The sequence below is a fragment of the Microplitis mediator genome, chromosome 4 (genome assembly GCF_029852145.1).
Source record: "Microplitis mediator isolate UGA2020A chromosome 4, iyMicMedi2.1, whole genome shotgun sequence".
In the NCBI taxonomy this organism is placed as follows: Eukaryota; Metazoa; Arthropoda; class Insecta; order Hymenoptera; family Braconidae; genus Microplitis; species Microplitis mediator.
Genome location: NC_079972.1, coordinates 16268325 through 16287230, shown reverse-complemented (window position 1 = coordinate 16287230; position 18906 = coordinate 16268325). Strand labels below are relative to the sequence as shown.

Here is an 18906-nt window from a genome sequence, read left to right as displayed (position 1 = left end):
ACGAGAACGTCACACATAATAGACATTTTTTAACAGATAAGTTAATTAATAAATGAATATAAATATTAATTTTTATTTATTTATTTATTTATTTACAAATAATTTATGCCCATGTTTCTGTTTGATATCGTCCAGTTTTTTCAAGTTCTTTAACAAATTCTTCGGATTGATCATCATTGAAATTGCCAAATTTTTTTGATAAATTAACAAATTCGTCTCTCACATCTTTTGGCATATTTTTTGAACTACCCGACAAATAAATTTTACCACCTTTAGATAATAATTCCCAGCACAATTCTCCTTGTTTACGTATAATATGTTGGACGTACCTAATGAAAAAAAAATTAAATAAAAAGTATTATAATAACAAATTAAAGTTTTTATAAATTAATTAAATAATATTACACTTTATTTTCTTGATCTCGTGAAAAAGCACAAAAAACTTTTAAATTATTATTATCAATTAATTTTTCAATATCATTGCGACAATGATAATCTTTATCTTTATATCTACATCCAAAAAATAAAACTGTATCGGTTAAATTATGTTTTAATGATGCTCTTTCAAGTAACAATGATCTAAATGGGGCAAGTCCAGTACCAGGACCAATTAAAATCATTGGTTTATCATAATCAAATTTAAAATTTCCTTTTTGTAACCAACATAAAATTTTATTTTCTTCATTATCATCATTACTATCATTTAAAATTTTAAATGATGCCAACCAATTAGAACATAAACCAAAACGTGGTACGACAAGTTTTGTTTTATATTTAACAACAGCTACCAATAATTCAATTTGATTTTTAGTATATTTATTACTTGAAGCAATACTAAAAACACGTGGTTTTATTGGTGACATTATTTCAAATAATATTTTTTCATTTAATTTTTTAGCTGTATGTGGAAAATCATTCAATACTTCAATAATATTTCTTCTTGGTCGATTAATATAATTAAATAATTCTTCTTGTCCAGCAGATGTTGTAAATTCAATAAATTTATCTTTTTCCAATTGATTATCACTAATTGAAGCTAGTAAATGAATTGTTGATCTTCTTGGTTTGTAATTTAAATCCCAATATTGTTTAGCAAGTTGTTCAAGCGTTACTGGTTCTTGTAAAATGTATGGTAATTTTATTTCTTTTTTTTTAAATTTAATAATAGTATTTCTATCAAGTGGAATATTATATTTATTTAGTAAATTAAAAAAATTATCAACTTGTTGAGATGAATTTTGTGGTCTTAAATAAATAACATCACCTGGTTCATAATTTACTAATTTATCAAATGATAATTTAATTAATCTTACATCTTGATAATGATCTCGAGCTGTTATTCTTGTGTTACCAATAATTTTACAAACTTTCAGTTCATCATTAACATCTAGTTCTCTCATATATATATTGTTATAAACTTTGACATCCGATAACCGATCTATTTTATTTAAATCATTGTTATTATTATTATGATGATTACTTAAGATACTTATATCATAACGTTCTTCTATTTCTTTATTATTATTATCATAAATATTAAATGATATTGATGGTATATTATTATATATTATATTTATTTCATTCCATAATTGTTGTATCCATGGATCTACAGTAGCATCGATTCCTAAATCATGTTGATCGTCAGCTAAACCAATTGATATTAATGATGTACCACCTAATTGTGATAGCCTTTTATTTAATTTTTTAGCAGCATAATTATATTTTTCATATGAGCTATCACCTAACCCAAGTACTGCATATTTTAAATTATCAATAAAATTATCAGGTAATTTTTTTTGCAATAAAAAACGCCAAAATTTACGCATATTTGATGGACATTCCCCTTGGCCAGTTGTTGAAACAACAAATATTATTAGTTTTTCGTTAATAATATTTTCGATATCATAATCATTCATAGACATTACTGAACATTTTAATTCGCACCTATAACAATAATAATAATAATAATTATTATAATAATAATTTTCATGTATATATTTGTTATTGTTATGCATAACCTCTTCGCTAATTTCCAAATTCCTTCAGCAATATCTTGGGCAGTTCCTGTTTCACTTCCATATAGTATTTTTATGTCAAGAGCTTCCATTACAATATATCTATATATTAATTTTTAAATAATCACAAATAATGAATAGAGCATGTGAGCTTAATGTTTAAAATTTTTCCGCAGTCATATAAGAATATACACCATTCATTAATCAACTTCATGCGCATGTGGATTACGATTCATGCGCACAGTTTTTTCGCGCCGTTTTTAAAAGTTCAAATTAGATTAAATATTGATTAATCTTTTAAATTGGATAATATTAATAACGTACTTATCGTTAAGTATTATCAACAATTAGCTATATAAATACTTGAATATAAAAAAAAAAAAAAATTACTAGTTTTTACATTTAAACTAAATATTTATTTATATACTATATATTATAATAAATATATAATGAAACGTTCGTTGATAAAATTAAACAACAGTCAAAGTGAAACAGAGCTTGAGGAATTTGTAGACCTTTTAGAGAAATTTAATCATGATGAAATTATCTAAGGAAGTGCCAATAACTCTCGTATTTTCTATTAAATCTTTTTATTATACAGAAAAGCTATTCGTGATATTCAATCATTTATTGTAAAGTAGGTTACGTAAATTTATTTATTAGCGAAAATTTTTCATCTATTTTAAAATTTATTTAAAAATGTCACATAGATTCAAGTGTTAAAAAAATATATTCCTGTGCTTAAACGAAATATATAAAAGAAAATAAAATAAAATAAATTAAAAGTGACTTGTTGTATATTAAAAATGCAGAGCGCGTTCAATTCTGGCATATATTCTCATGACATCGTGGTAATTCTCTCTCAACAAGAGAATAATATAGTTTCACAAGCGAAACGGTGGAGTTGGTGAATTTCATTAAAACGGTCCTACTACTGCGGCATTCCCGTGACTATCTGGTACAACGGTCATTACATGGTAAATAACTCTAATATATGTGTTGTCTATCAAGTACCTTAGTAAAATCGGACTTGTTTGACTTATACATCAATATATATACATATAAATAAGTAAGGAGTTTATAATTATTGCAATAAGTGTTATGATTGTACTATATCCATGTCTTATTTCACAGCCATAAAAATGCTCAAACAAAACTATAAATATTTATCATTATTATTATTTAACAATTAATAAAATTATGTTATAATGACATTAATGAATATTAAATTTAACAACAAGCGAAAGTTAAACCAAAAAAAGTATTATTTAGAAAAATAAACCAAAGATTTTATAACGTAATGTAAAATATGTAGTGGGGAACGTGCTTTAAATACAAGACATCGTTAAGAAAAGGCTTCATTCTTATAGCAACTCGTGATCCATAAAGACTAGTAAACTTAATATTTTCATTTCTTATGAATAAATAAACAAAAAAAAATTATAAAATATGTATAATTAATGTCATTAGTGGTTATTTATAAATTATTTGACAATTTTAAGTTTATTTCTTTTATGTTAATGAAATCATTTATTGATTCAAATTTTGAGTGTTGTTATAGTTTATTATTATTATTATTGCCTTAATATAATAAATAAGGATCCTTCAATATTATTGGAGTCCTTGTCCTCTTTAAGGATTAATCGAAGGTGACACTTTGTACGGCAAGGTTTGTGTAAATTGAGGATTTGTTTCGTAATAATAGATCTGCGCAATTATAGTATTTACGTATAATAATTTTCATTTAAGTTATATATACGACACTGTTGATGTTTATGAGATTAGTTATAGAAATTTTGAGTCAATATTGACAACACAGCATTTATTAGCCATAAATAAGTTATATAAATATCAATAACATATTACATTTCGAGTCACTTAAAAATAAAAACTTGCCCAAACTTATAAAATTAAAATTTTTAATACTCGAGGAAATTATATTATTATTATTATTATTATTATTATCATCTAAATCTAAATCAACAATTACTTTATTATAAATGATAAAAAAAAATAAAAAAAAAATGACAACACAGTTCGCACGTGCTGGATATAAAACCGCAACAAGTTTATTATCTTATATATAATCCAGTTTAATATGACAAGATACCTACTTTAATTCTCATAACATATTAAGATTTTTTTTTTCTGTTTTCTGTTTTGTTTAAAATTATTTAAAATTTTTATAGAGTAAATTTAATTGACAATAACAGCAAAAATAGTTTTGTTTATATCTTATTAAAATGAATGTTGATTTTAATATAAGATTAAAAAAAATTTAGGAATGTAACAAGTCATAATGAAGATGACCGGTAATAATTTGTATGCACAATATTTTTTTTATGTGTATTATAATACATAATATATGTACAGTAGTAGACGGGTTTTCAAACACACTTGAATGCCAAGTATGTAACTTGCTAAGTGACAACGTTACATTGTGATTTTTTAACACACGACACGTTGATGATCGAGACTTATTAGTGTGTTAAAATTTTACTGTCAGCCTTAATGATTAAATATAATTTAAACAATAAATTCAATTGCTATAATTTATCAATAAGTTTATGGGTTTATAAAAATTTACATAGTAGCCAGTTTGTCATAAAAATAGAAACTTTTTTTTTCTTCCTTTTTCTTCTGATAATCATGATTAATTAAAATGTACATTGAGTTTTGTGATAAAATACAATTTATATATGTATATATTTATATTGGTGGTATGCCAAGTTTACGTCCGCTAATAAGATCGATACAATTTGTCATTTTGTCAGCGTCATGTAATTTCTAGAACGAATAACTATACTCGTTTCCACAGCACAAAGATATTTTACATTTAACATTTGTTTTCTTATTCTTGATTTCATGCCCAAATCAAGTATATATATTTTTATAGTTGATATTTAAAAATTTTTTTATGTTACAAAAAAAGAATTTCATTGAAAAAATTATATATTTTTTTCTATTGATAAATTATAAATTGAAATATTAATTTTTTTTTTTTTATATTATGTTATGTTGCATAATTAAAAAATTACAAAAATATTCACATGGTTTATAAATATATAAGATTTTTGATTACTGTAAAGACTTCCGCCTATTTTTTCGTTCCCCCGTGTTGTAAATTTGCATTTATCTCTCATATAATTAAAAACTCATTGAGGTCATTTTTTATCCTCATTAAATATTTTCTGTTAAATGATAGTATATGTGTATATATAAACACAGGGATACATGTATATTTTTTTTAAATTTTATATTAAATTATTGAATGACAGTTTGCAATTTGTTCTTGTCAGGTCAGTAAGGATTCAAAAACAATAACAATTTAAATTTAAAATTTATCTGAATAGTTAAAAATGACAATAATCCATAGATAAATTTCGCAAATGTAATACATTCGTTCTTTGTTATATGTAATTGTTGTTGAATTTTTTTTATTTCAATAATTTTATTAAAGTTATTGATAAAAATATATATAAATACAGATATTTTAAATATTTATTATTTATGTAATAAAGTAAAACTGCGTGGCGCGCCTTAGCTTATTATCAATTATTAAACAAAAATTATCTGAGTTGTATATATCTTGCATAGGTTCTTGTATATTTATGGGGATCTGCTACTGGTATATGTCGCTTTGGTTGCTTATTAACTTGGGAAAAAAATTTAATTCCCTATATATATATATATATATAAATTGTCCTTTAATTTGATAATAACATTTCCTCAATTATAATTAATAACATTGTTATGTTGATAATTAATTCTTAATCACTAAACATGAAAAAATTCTTTTTTATTTAAAAAATTAATAAAAAAAAGTATATACATATAAATAAAAATTTAATTGTGGAAATTATCGGGGCTTTGCTTCTGATGATTACTATTACTGTTTTTATTAATATTATTATCTATTATAAATCGTGTATTATCAGGGACTATCATATGTAATTTTTTTTTCTTTTCTCTTCTTTCTTAATTTGCTGGTATTATCATGATTAAATATTATGTCTATATATTTAATCGATTATTATAGCATACTCAGTACTTGATGGTATTAACATTTGCTATTGTCGTTGTTATTATTCAATGGATAAATTATTATAAGAATATTACATTATTAACTTTCGTTATAATGTAATAACTAAAAACAACAATATACAGCAGCATGTTATTTTCACACGCTTCTACTTAAAGTTACTTCTGAGCCTTCTGAGTTAAACAACAGCCCTGATTGTACCCGGTTGGTTAAGATTTCACTTCCTTGTAATATCGTATACAAATATATAAGCCTCTCACCATCTATATAATGGGTAAATAGTATTACCATAACATAGTATTACCATAAATTCTTTACTATAGAACCCGACAAATCATTATCGAAATCACACAATAGGTCAAAAATTTTTATCAATAATCTGATGCTCAATTATTTTAAAATCTTGTAAAATTTTTTTCAAATCATATTATAAATTTAACTATACTATCGTTTTTTTTCGCTTCTTTTTATATAAGATATAAAACACACATCTCTAAATATTTTTAAAACTTAAAAGAACATAATGTATAACAAAAAAAGTACGAGAAAATTTATTTTATAATACAATGGAAAATGTGATAAAAAGATAATATATATACGGATTCAATCAGTAATAAATATATTATTTTAATGATTTAGTGTTGATTTAAAAATGATCTCAATAAACTGATATACATTACATAAGTTTAAAAGTTTTTATCATTTTTATATATGTAGCAATTAATAATATAAAAATCTTTATTGAATTACAGACACAATAATGATGACTTATTTGATAATTATAATACTGGTTGTGATTACTGTTACGGCGGCACCTTTAAAAATAAAATTATCGGATGATATTGTTGTTAATAATGAGATAAAAAATGATGACCAAGAACCTAATAGTTTAATTAAAAAAATAAATGACAGCAATAAAGAAGATAAAAAGGATTTATCTACATTAAAATCAAAAAAAGATAATTTAAATGAAAAATCATCATATTATCAAAAATATTCGTATATGATACCAGAAAATAAATACTTATCATCGTTATATGATGCAAAGGAAAAATTAATTTATAACAAAAAAATAAAAGATAGTAATATATTTTACGTTCGTTTACCACCAGTTCCTTATTTTTATGTACCAGGACTTGGTTACATTTCAAATCCACCAAAATTCTCGACGTCCAATTTAAGGCCTGGTTATAGTAATAAATTACCATCATTTATTGCTCAAAATCATCATCACCAAAAAATAAATCCATTTATAAATTTACCGATTGATTTTATAAGTAATGGAAAACCAATTTCAGTATATCAATGGGAAAAACCTTTCAAAAATAAAAAAAAACAAAGTTTAATAAAAAATTTAAAAAAAGGACCTTACGGATTTAATGGTAAACCAACATCTATATATTTAATTGGACCTGATGCCCAAACATCATTCTATCATCAGATATACTAATAGTCAATTAATTTTATCATTATTTTTTTGGGTATATCTAAATAAAGAGTATTAAAAACTGCCACACATAAACACCCACTACACAACTGACTGAATATCTATATATATACTATTCATATTGATATAGTGGACGTGTTGCAAACAGTAATAAATTTTATTATCTATTTTATTTCTAGTGTATGTCTTTTTTTGCTTAATATTATAATTGTCAATTTTCATAATCAACTTAGGTAAATTAATCGACAATAGGTCATTATATGACCTAAAGTCAATATCAAATTCGTTTTAAATTCAAAATTCAATAAAGTCATATGATATATGTTATTATTTATTTTTTTTTTTTCTATAGTAATAATAGTAATTATAATTATAATAAAATAATATATTGTGATAATATAATACGACTAAATAAAAAGTAAATCAAATAAAGTGACAATGTGAGTAAAATATATGTAACATTAAGTAATATGTCGTATATATATATAACCATTATTTTATACAATGTACATGTTAATGTGTGTCTGATAAGTGATAATAGATGCTCTGAATAATGATATAACTTTTTAATCAAATATTAGTTAACATAAAAAAAAAAAAGAAAAAATTAACATTTAAATTTAAAATTACGAAATAAGTTATTGTATAAAATTAAATAATAAATAAGTGCAAGAAATAAGTATAATTTTAAATAACAAAATAATTACTTTATATTCAAAGGTTTCTATAAATAGTTGGTAAAAAAAAATTCATTTGACGATTTACCTATGTATATTTATTTATTTTATAAAAATAACTATATAAAAGTATAAAAGTTTATATTTTTCTTAATTTTCTAATATTCATATCATACTTATATTAATTATATTGCTAATATTTTCATTTCTTAAGATATTTAAAAGCAAAATTTATCGTTAATTTTACTTATTTTTAAATGAAAATAATTAAAGCGATGAAATATATATATATCTCATAATTATAAAAAAATTTTAACAATAATATAGAGTGTAAAAATCGGGGTTGAATTTGGAGTAAATTTTTAATCAGAATTCACTTTGTTATACTCAGAGTTCCGGAGCTTTAATGTTACAATAAATTTATATATTAATAATAAAATTATTAATTAAAAATCATAAATACATATTTTATTTAAGTAAATATTAATGACTTATAATGATATATATTATTATATTCCGGGTTTTTAAAAATTTTTTTGTAATAATGATAAAAAAATCAAATTATTTCAGTCTTGAAGTAATCACGTTACTCTGAAAGGATTACGTAAATAAATAAATAAATAATCGCTCCGTATTCACTCCTCCGAATTTAATTATCCTTTAGTTTATTATTTTTTTACAGTATACAAAATGATTAATAACTTATATAAAAGAGTGTATAAGTCTCTTTTTCTCTCAGTCTATCAATTATTGAATTATTTTAATTGTCGGTTAAAAATAAAATGAAAAAATTTTCATTTTCTATATAAGTCATCATTGCTTACATTTATTGTAGATCCATTGATGATTATTATTATTATTATTTGATAAGATATTCTTTTTAAAACAAGTTAAATATTTGAAAAATTATGGCAATAAAGAATGATAGTAAATTGGCTTGTGACGGCTCTTTTCCATTACATAAAAAGCTTTTGGTTTTCCGTTACCAGGAAAATTTTTGTGTATATTGTTATTGATCGACAATCCAGTTATTTTTTTTGCAATCATTGGTGCATAATACGTCATTGCTGCTTTCATTCGGTATTGTTTATTATTATTATTATTATTATTATTATTATCATTATTTAAATCATTAGCTAATCTATTTGGACGTGATTTTACATCATAACTATCTTCAAATCGATACATTTTTCGTGTACTATTTTCATTATTTAATTTATTAGAAATTCCATAGATTTTGTTTGATTGCTGAATATTTTCTGAATAATAATTTAATAATTTATCATTATTTCTTGTTTGTTTTTGAAAAATTACATTTTTATTGTCATTAACTAAACCATTGTATTTATTATAATTATTTTTCATGTTGACATTAAATACTTTATTAAATTCATCATCAATATCAGATTTCGTTATTAATAATGAATTTATATTTTTTTTATCATCTTGATTTTTAATATTTTTATTCCTATTTTCTTTAAATTTTTTTCTTAATTGATTAATTTTAAATTGTCCATGTAAACGTTTTTTTTCAGATATTTTCTTCATTAATGGAAGATTCCAGTGATAAATTTTAGCTGGTTTACCATTACTGTTAAATCCAACTAAAGGTGTTTGATTTATTACACTTGAATCATCAATACTTTTGCTTGGGATATTATTATTATTATTATCTTTATTCACTGATTTTAAGGGTCTCGTAACAGTATAATAAGGTGGACTTGCTGGTAATTTTACCACATATATGTGACTATCATGATGACCATGACGTCTGCTATATGGTTGATGGATTCGTGATTGTGCACTCGAATAACTTAATGATGATGACAATGCTTGAGGTTCTGGTCCAGATACACGTTTCTTGTAATGTCCTTCGGGTATTTCAATTGGTGATAATCCTAAACGATTTAATACTGCAGCATTACTTGTGTGTACTGTTTCAAAAGTGTGCTCTACTTGGATACTGATGACGTAAGTTATTAGAAATGATCCCATAAGGATGCATGATCTGAAATTATTGATATTATATTAATTCAATAAATTATAATAGATATATAATAACAGGTAAAATTATAATGTATATATATATTTTTTTTTTAAGGGCAGGTCTTGATAAAGATTATTGTAATTATAATGGAATTTATAACTGTGTTAGATCTGTACTAACAGTAAAATATTAAATCTACTATATTTATGGTTGAAAAGTAAATGAGGAGGGCCTTTGCCTATTATCGTTTATGAAAAATTAATAACAATAACGATACAATTTATATAAACGTAAAACTGAAAATTAAATGAAAAAAAATGTACGGATAGTTGGATGTATGCTAGTGTAATACCGTAACAAGTTTTTACAACACAAGGAATCAGAATAAAAGACAAGTGGAATCTCTAGCAATGGCGTAAATTTATCGTCTAGCTAGTATCATTGACATTTTCAAGTTTTAAGTATACATTATACGTTATACGTTATACGTATAAGGCCAACAATCGGTTCTACGTAGTACATAACAGTATATCGATAAAAGTAGACAAACTATTAAGTTTGATTAAGGGGTTAGGGGTACTCAGAGGCCTGAAAAAATGATGATTTTCAATAATTTTTTTTTTGTAGTTAATTACTTTATTTGACAAAAATAAAAACATAGCTTTATTAGAACACGTTTCGATTTGACTTCACGAAAATTTCAAAAAAAAAAATTAATAATTCAAAAAGTTATCGCTGTTTTTGTAGAGCCCGTTCCTCCCGAAGTCCTTTGCGGTGATCATCATAAGTCCTTGGAGATTCATCTAAAATCAATCGGACAAGAAAAATTAGTTTTATTAATAGATAATCTTGTGCCTGATCGAAGCTTTTTTTTTTTTTTTCGAAATTAACAAAATGGAGGCCTCAGGAAATTTTTTTCAAATTTTCGAGAAAAAAACCGACAGTTTATTGTTAAAAAAAAATCGAAATTTTTGAAAAAAAAAAAAATCCTTCGATCAGGCACGAGTTTTTAATGTATTTCAAAAGTACAATAAATTTTATTGAAATCTACCGAGCAGTTTTTAAGTTACAGTGATCACCAGTTCAGAAAACATAGTTTTGAGAAAAACGCATTTAAAGTTTTGCTATGGATTTATGTCGAATTATAAGAATTATTTAATAACTTACACTGAGTCATCTATTCCTGGACCATATAATAGCTCTTCAGCCGTCATAGCAGCTTCCAAAATATTGATTTGCTGGTGCCTACGTTGCAATCGACCTTCTCGGGTGTTATCATTAGCGCGCTTATCTGCTACTTTGATACGTGCAGCATCCATTCTTTCTGCATACCGATGAGAATTAGGCCCACAATTAAGTCCTAGTGTATTCATCAAGACTAATAATGAATTTATACCCTCATTAAATATACACATAGCAACGTATGCAGCTATTTGTACGACAGTAAAACTAGTATTTACCGTTTTTGGGCATATTTTCCATACTAGTTGGTTAAAGCTTTCATTATTATTCTGATTGAATCCACCTACACATCTTGAAAGTAAATTTTCATTACTAAGACCTTCGTATATAGGCTTGATAGCTTTTAAAACATCAGAAGGTAAGGGAGAATAATCGTGAGAATAGGTATCAAGCTCTCCTCTTGCTTCAGCGCGCTGGTAAGAGCACCAAGATTCTTCGCCTTTTGGACACATATCATGATTCGGTTTTTCATCACTCGAATTTCATCAAATTTATTATTCGAAATTCAGTACTGCTGTCTTCAGGTACATCATCTTCAGTGTTTTGTTTTAATTTTTTAGAAGATGTACTCTGAATACTTTCATCACTTTCGGCTGTTTTCGGATTAAAAACATTCTTTCTTTTGACTGAACGCGACTTATTAATTTTTTCAGAACTCCGAAGTTCTCTTGAAACCTTTCTAGAATCACGTCCCATGGTTAATAATTTAATTCACTTGAGAAATAATTTATCACAAAACTATCGACTGATCAGTGCAACGACTACAGGTATACTGGCAACCAAAAATTATTTTTCAGTTCTTGTACTACCTACAAATTGTGAATATATGTAGAAGGATTTATATATATATATATATATATATATATATATATATATATATATATATATATATATATATATATATATATATATATATAATTATACATACATTAAAATGGGGAGATATTCATGGCAATGAAACCCGAAAGGTCGGTTGCTTGCAGCTGTTTCTAGCTACCTGCTCTCGAATGCCACGTAGCACCCGAGCGTCCTTTGGTCATTGTTAAATAACTCGAAAAGAATTTGTCGGATTCACTTCAAATTTTCACACAATATTTTAAAAATATTATACTTTAAGAAAATGCAAAAAAAAAAAAATCGATTTTTTGAAAATTCTGACTACCCCTAACCCCTTAAAGAAAAATTACCACTATAGACACTGTGTACTTCACTACTATTTTATCTTTATCTTCACATGCTATTCATCTGTAACTAAGTCATTCAATCTTTCAATTTGATACACTAATGTTTATTTTTGAAAATTTGGTTTAAATAATGATGATAACTAGAATAAATTTATTTGGCTTAATTAAATATTAAGTGAATATGGATATATAATTTTGTTTTATAAAGAAAATACTGTTTAATGCCAGTGATTGTTGATATAAGATTTCCAAGATTTAAGGCAAAAAAATATAAAATATGATTATGTATAGTCTAACAAAAACGTGTCTATAGTTTTTAACATCGAAATGCAAGACATATATATATATATATGTATATATTTATCTAACATCTAGTGGATGAGGATTTATAAAAAAAAAGATCCTTGAGAGAAATGTGAGACGATCGAATAAAAAATTTAAAAGCGGGTCTTTAGATTTAATAACTTGTTCCCTAATCTTCTTTCATTACTTTCTCATCTTTTTTCTTACCGACTTTTTATTCTCCTTTTTATGTATCCTTTCTTAAATACATTTATCATTTCGTATTAATATTATTTATTATTATTATGTCTTTTCAATTCCATATAGATATAATAAATATTAATATTTTATAATAATAAATCAATGTCAATAACCAAATTATTTCGATATATATATATAGATATTTTATAGCTGAATTAAATGACATTGTTGACCGAATACACACATATATCCTAGATTCCCGATTCTTCACGTTTGACCCATGCTGATCTTTTATGCATAACGGTGCATCTGTAGCAACCGTTTCCCGTATATACCGTGTAAATTTATATATATATATATATACAAATGCAGTCGGAATTTTGCCGAAAAAATGGTCATTCTAAACATGTAAAATAATTTCATTGTCTACTATATATATATGTTATTTATTTTTTATATCATTAATTGTTTATTAGTTAAATAATATTTAAAAGTTTAGTTATATTTTTATACGTTGGTATTATACAAATTATTTGAAAATAACCCTCTGGTTACAAATAATGAGGGAGTATGTATTTAATTCCAGTCAGTGAACCGCAGATAAAAAGAGTCGACAGACCCAAAATATGTACGTATAAGAGTACATGCTACTTAGATACAAGATAGTTAATCTATTTGGGCTTTTAACGTTTTTTCTTTTACAATAATGTTTTTTATTTTTTCTATAAATAACGAACGCCTTCATTAAACCATAATAATAATAATAATAATTTAGTGGTTTCATTCAATTGAGTTATTATCCAGCTTTCAGTAACTAAAATGCTCCAAAATTAAAATTATGAACTATGATGTATATGAAAAACTTTTAATTTACAAAAAAAAAAATTAAACATATATTTATTAACTTAAAATGGATCTTTATCGAAATAAATATTAACTTTTCTTAGAGGAGTTTTTAAATAAATTCACTTTAGCACGGGCAACGAGCAAATATATAATAAATATATGTGTGTGTGTAAGTGTGTATAAGTGTGTTTAGGCAAAAGCAAAGCCCTTTATTTAAAGCATTACGCTTACCAGAGCAAGCAAAAAAAATCTTTTATCTCTATATACATGTACATATATATACAAGTGATGGTCCGATCACATCGGAGTAGCTTCTTATTCGAGTCCCTTTTGCCCTTTTTTATTCTCTACTATTCTCATTGGTCACGTGACTAACATTACTTACAACGTGAGTATTATAATAATCGCGAAATATATATATACGCTTAGGTAGATCTTTTAAACGCGTAGGCGACCCTCACACTCACTTTTTTAAGTAATATTATACATGCAAATACCTATACTTTTAATAAACTCGCTTTGTTTATTTATTTTCATGATTAAGATATTGATTACATTAAATAATACAAATATATAAATAAAAAATGAATTTAAATTATCTCTAATTTTTATAATTTTTTATTTATTTTATGCAACATAATTAATACACACTATACTTTGAATATTTCTTGCCGTTAAAATTATCCTATAACTATTTCGATTTAAATTTTAAATCTAGTTAACACATTGCTGTGTATTATAAAAGAGTAACAATAAAATTTTGGTACGATTTTGTTTTAAAGTACATAATAATTTCATCGTATTCAGTCAATTTTATATGTTTATTCATATAAACTAGCAATAAAATTATGTACGAAGCGAGAAAAAAAGATTAAACAAGCTATATACAACAAAACCAACGAAAAAAGACCGTAAGAATCAATAAATTTTTTATTTTATTTACATAAAATATAGTATGCATTTTTTCGTGTGTGGGTATGTTTTTTTTTCTTATATGTATTAAGATTTTACATTTTTACTGTTTTAACTGAAATGTTTATTTTATTATTTATCAGATAAAAAATTCGACAAAATAAATTGTATTTTAGTTAATTAATGTTTAATTTTTTTTATACTATATATAATAAAATTTATAATTTAAAATTTAGTCTGTTTAATAAAAAAAAACACTGTACAATTACTCACCTTAAAATTGAATTCATTTTTAAATTTTTAAAATAAAAACAAGAAAAAAAAAACTGAAAAAAAAAAAAAATTGTCCAAAAAAAATTGTTTTAAAGAAATATTTATGTAGCACTTAATGAAGAATTAATGAAAGGTAATTGAATATTTATATATTTATATATTTATGAAATAAAAATGATAAAATAAAAGTTAATTTTTAAGCGATTGCGCATTAAAGACTGAACCTCTCTGTACTCTGTCTGTATGTGCTGTAGTCTCTGTACTGAGACCAACTGAGACTACTGACAGTACTGGACAGTACCAGACAGTGCGACTGAATTTAGATGCCTGCCGCGTTGAAAAGGATTTAAAATCAACATCAACTAAAAGCCATAAGTGTGTATCTAGTGCTCACATTACCGAAGTTTCCCGAACCCGTCCGATGTGTTCTTAAATTTTAAAAAATGATTTATAATAATTAGAAAAAAATAGATCATTACTTATAAATTATGTATATATCTAAAACTTGCTTATTATTTATATTATACAATTACAATTATAATAACAAATACTCATTCAGTATTAATTATTGTTATTTTTAACCAACATACAAACAAAAAAATAAACAATTATTTTTCGTTATATTCATGTGGTACAATATTTTTAATTAATATGATTAAATAAAAATTTGTATATATGCTGTCATCATATGGCCCTGATTAAGAAAAATGATTTAAAACAATTTGAATCGACTAATATATAGATATACACTTAACATGGAATGAATCTTTTTTCTTAATCAGAGGGTATGGCAATTAGCAACAATATAAATATCAACAGCTCTATTCTTATTCTTTTTGTAGACATTATACACACATAACTTACTATTCTAGTAAATAATTTGAAAATTTTCTCATAAGACTTTTATTCAACTAATAATTATCAAATATACATAAGCATTTTTTTTTCGTGTAATTTTATTAATTTTTAAACAAAAAATAGTAATACCATGTTCATGTTTTTAAATAATGATTGCTGATTAAATATTTAAGACTATTAGAAAATACTTGATTACTTATAATGAGAATAATATAACATGATTTTAACGATAAAATAAATTAATTTCAGTAGTTTTAGTTTCACAAAAATATATATTTTGTTTTGTAAATAAAAGAAAATTAATTTATAAATATTTACGTTAATCCAATCAAAGTTTATGTTGCTCGTAATATATATTTACATATGTTTACTTATTTTTATTTATTCTAAATTTAATTAATAATATATATAAATATATATATTCATTATTCCAATAGTATGTGAATTAATGACTTTAATCTTGTCCAAGTATACATATTTAAATCTACGATATATTTTTAATAAAATACAATAACTTAAAAAAATAAATTACAATTAATAAACCAATGTAATTAATAATAATAATTGATAATTAATGTTTAATAGAATAAAATGGATTGATAAATTTTAAGTTACAAGTAATAATCTAAATTAACTTTGTTTAAATTTATCAAGAGACGCGTTTAATGACTAGCTTGCGTCCAACACTAGTTGACGAGGTTTTCCCTAGGTTTTTTTCCAAGAGTAATACATTTCTAATGGTCGATTAACTTTCCAAAATTTATCATTAACTTGGCGTAAAGTCTGTGCGCCACTTAGAACTATGTACTGGCCAGGTTGAGGTGCAATATAAATGCAAAAATTTAATAATCTATCAGATTCTGGTAGTTCTGTATCTAGATCTAATGTCAATCGCATTGCCAAGTATTTACTTAAATGATCAACTGAAAAAATAAAAAAATAATAATAATAACATTAAAATTTTAATAAATGAAATATTATTGTATAATGTTATAAAATAAAATAAAATAAGTATATACCAGTTGCGTTAGCGGTTGTTTTAATATAGCGAATACTATTTTCTTTAAGTGCTTTAATAAGTGAATTATCACCAGCCATTTCAATAGGATGTGGTTTAAATACCAATTCAATTTCATTGAGCATTAAAGGCTCAGTAGGTCCTTCTCCCTCTGTATCAACCATTGAATCACCACCACCAGTTTCAGCTTCGGCACTTGATGAATCATTTTCCGAATTTTGTAGACTTTTTTGACGTTTTGCTGGTTTAGGAATTTGATTAGCTGGATTTGGGGATGGTGTTGTTGAATTTCTTGAGGTTGTACCTATAAATATATATATATATTTATAAAACATTTTTTTTTTTTTTTAAATGTTATTATCATTTTCTCAATATTATATTTAATCATTTATTACCAGAAATTGCTGGACTATTTGCTGCTTGTAAAATATTATTCATTGAATTTGAATTTGAATTAGTTCCACCCGCATTACTAATATTGTTATTGTTGTTGTTATTATTATTACTATTATTATTATTTAATGCTGTTGCACCTTGAGATGAGTCACTTTGATTGGTAACAATATTGTTAACTGGATTTGGAGTAGTGGGTGCGCTTACATTCGAAGACATATTATTGTTGGTGTTGTTGTTACTATTATTGTTATTGTTATTGTTATTATTATTATTACTATTGTTGTTGTTATTGTTGATACTATTACTATTATTATTATTATTATTGTTGTTGTTGTTGTTATTATTATTGCCGCTAGTATTGTTGTTGTTGGTAGAATAATTTGTTGCATTATTGCTATTTTCTGATTCATTGGCTGCTCTTCTAGATCTTTGTGGTCTATTTTGGCTTTGTAATTTAATACCTTCGGTTATTGAATTAACTAAAGCTGCTTGAGAATGTGACTTATTTAATTTAGCTAACACTCGTTCCTGGTGAGCCTCATACTCATCACGACTTGGATAAATTTTTGATATCAATAAATCAAAATTTGGATCAGGTCTTAACGATCTTTTAGATACTAATTTTTTTCTACATGTTGGACATTCCTGAAAAAAAAAATATTAATATAATAAAAAAATGAACATAAAAATGATTGTAAATAAGTTAATAAAAAATGTATTATTATTATTATTATTATTATTATTAAACCTTATTGCCACTTCGTAAAGCTGTAATTATACAGTCAGAGCAAAATCGGTGTAAACATTCCTTTGTTGTCATTGTTTTTTTCAACATATCCAAACAAATAGGGCACATTAATTCACTATGTAGACTTCTTGGACTAACTGCTATTTCAGTATTATCAGTAATAGCATCTTGTGATATACGATGTAATTCGTATAATGATAATTCCCATGTTTTGTTGGATCCTATTTGCTCTGTTGACGCCATCTTAGCTTTGTTAAGTTAAGGTTAACAACACAACAATACAGCAATACAGACACTGAAAACTCGAACACACACTTTCAATTTTTTATATATTTTATATATGGTATTAATTATTAATTTAAAGTTACTGTAAACAACTAAAACTTATTATTATTAGGAAAACTCACTAAAGTTGAATAAATTACAATCTGTGATATTACTTTTTAATTTTTTTATACAAGCACTAACATAACGTACTGCCTATTTTCATTTATTCAATTATTTTTTTTTAAAATATTTAATTGTCCAGCACAGTTATAAATTATATATACATATGTATATATTATAAATTTAATAGAAATAGCGCGCCATCTTGTTATAGTTAGGTGTTAAGGGTGTTAACGTCTTAACGTTATTATTTAGGTGCGGTTTCCTTTTTGTCTCTGCTTTCTGGATTATACAATAAATACCATATAAACTCATAGTCCTGCCGGAGCGCTACTGTAGTGTTATTACTGCTTATGTATATAAGTATGTTGTCAAGTTTCTTTTTTATCAA

At 24.4% G+C, this 18906-nt stretch overlaps 5 protein-coding genes across 6 annotated transcripts; 1 reads left to right on the top strand and 4 right to left on the bottom strand.

The window, feature by feature from the left end:
- Positions 1-71: 71 nt before the first annotated feature.
- Positions 72-2234, bottom strand: LOC130666700 (NADPH-dependent diflavin oxidoreductase 1). Its single transcript, XM_057467922.1, has 3 exons — positions 2019-2234; positions 406-1944; positions 72-329 (listed from the first exon to the last, which is right to left on the bottom strand). The coding sequence occupies exons 1-3, from the start codon at positions 2105-2107 to the stop codon at positions 104-106; spliced, it is 1854 nt and encodes a 617-aa protein (XP_057323905.1). The 5' UTR covers positions 2108-2234; the 3' UTR covers positions 72-103.
- Positions 2235-6082: 3848 nt separating this feature from the next.
- On the top strand, positions 6083-8482 carry LOC130666706 (uncharacterized). The gene is made up of 2 exons (XM_057467933.1): positions 6083-6331; positions 6810-8482. The coding sequence occupies exons 1-2, from the start codon at positions 6328-6330 to the stop codon at positions 7505-7507; spliced, it is 702 nt and encodes a 233-aa protein (XP_057323916.1). The 5' UTR covers positions 6083-6327; the 3' UTR covers positions 7508-8482.
- Positions 8483-8504: 22 nt separating this feature from the next.
- Positions 8505-15435, bottom strand: LOC130666703 (uncharacterized protein DDB_G0292186). The gene is made up of 2 exons (XM_057467925.1): positions 15109-15435; positions 8505-10189 (listed from the first exon to the last, which is right to left on the bottom strand). Exons 1-2 carry the CDS (start codon positions 15123-15125, stop codon positions 9088-9090), a joined length of 1119 nt encoding a protein of 372 aa, XP_057323908.1. The 5' UTR covers positions 15126-15435; the 3' UTR covers positions 8505-9087.
- On the bottom strand, positions 10232-14617 carry LOC130666707 (uncharacterized). Of its 2 annotated transcripts, XM_057467934.1 has the most exons (3): positions 12339-14617; positions 11336-12219; positions 10232-10971 (listed from the first exon to the last, which is right to left on the bottom strand). In XM_057467934.1, the coding sequence occupies exons 2-3, from the start codon at positions 11860-11862 to the stop codon at positions 10968-10970; spliced, it is 531 nt and encodes a 176-aa protein (XP_057323917.1). In that variant the 5' UTR covers positions 11863-12219; positions 12339-14617; the 3' UTR covers positions 10232-10967. The 2 variants fall into 2 exon arrangements, with proteins under 2 accessions (XP_057323917.1, XP_057323918.1); XM_057467935.1 differs by lacking the exon at positions 12339-14617 and having other exon boundaries at positions 11336-12225.
- An 871-nt stretch (positions 15436-16306) lies between the features above and the next one.
- On the bottom strand, positions 16307-18801 carry LOC130666701 (E3 ubiquitin-protein ligase RING1). Its single transcript, XM_057467923.1, has 5 exons — positions 18536-18801; positions 18129-18423; positions 17380-18025; positions 16986-17288; positions 16307-16889 (listed from the first exon to the last, which is right to left on the bottom strand). The coding sequence occupies exons 2-5, from the start codon at positions 18369-18371 to the stop codon at positions 16672-16674; spliced, it is 1410 nt and encodes a 469-aa protein (XP_057323906.1). The 5' UTR covers positions 18372-18423; positions 18536-18801; the 3' UTR covers positions 16307-16671.
- Between the last annotated feature and the right edge of the window lie 105 nt (positions 18802-18906).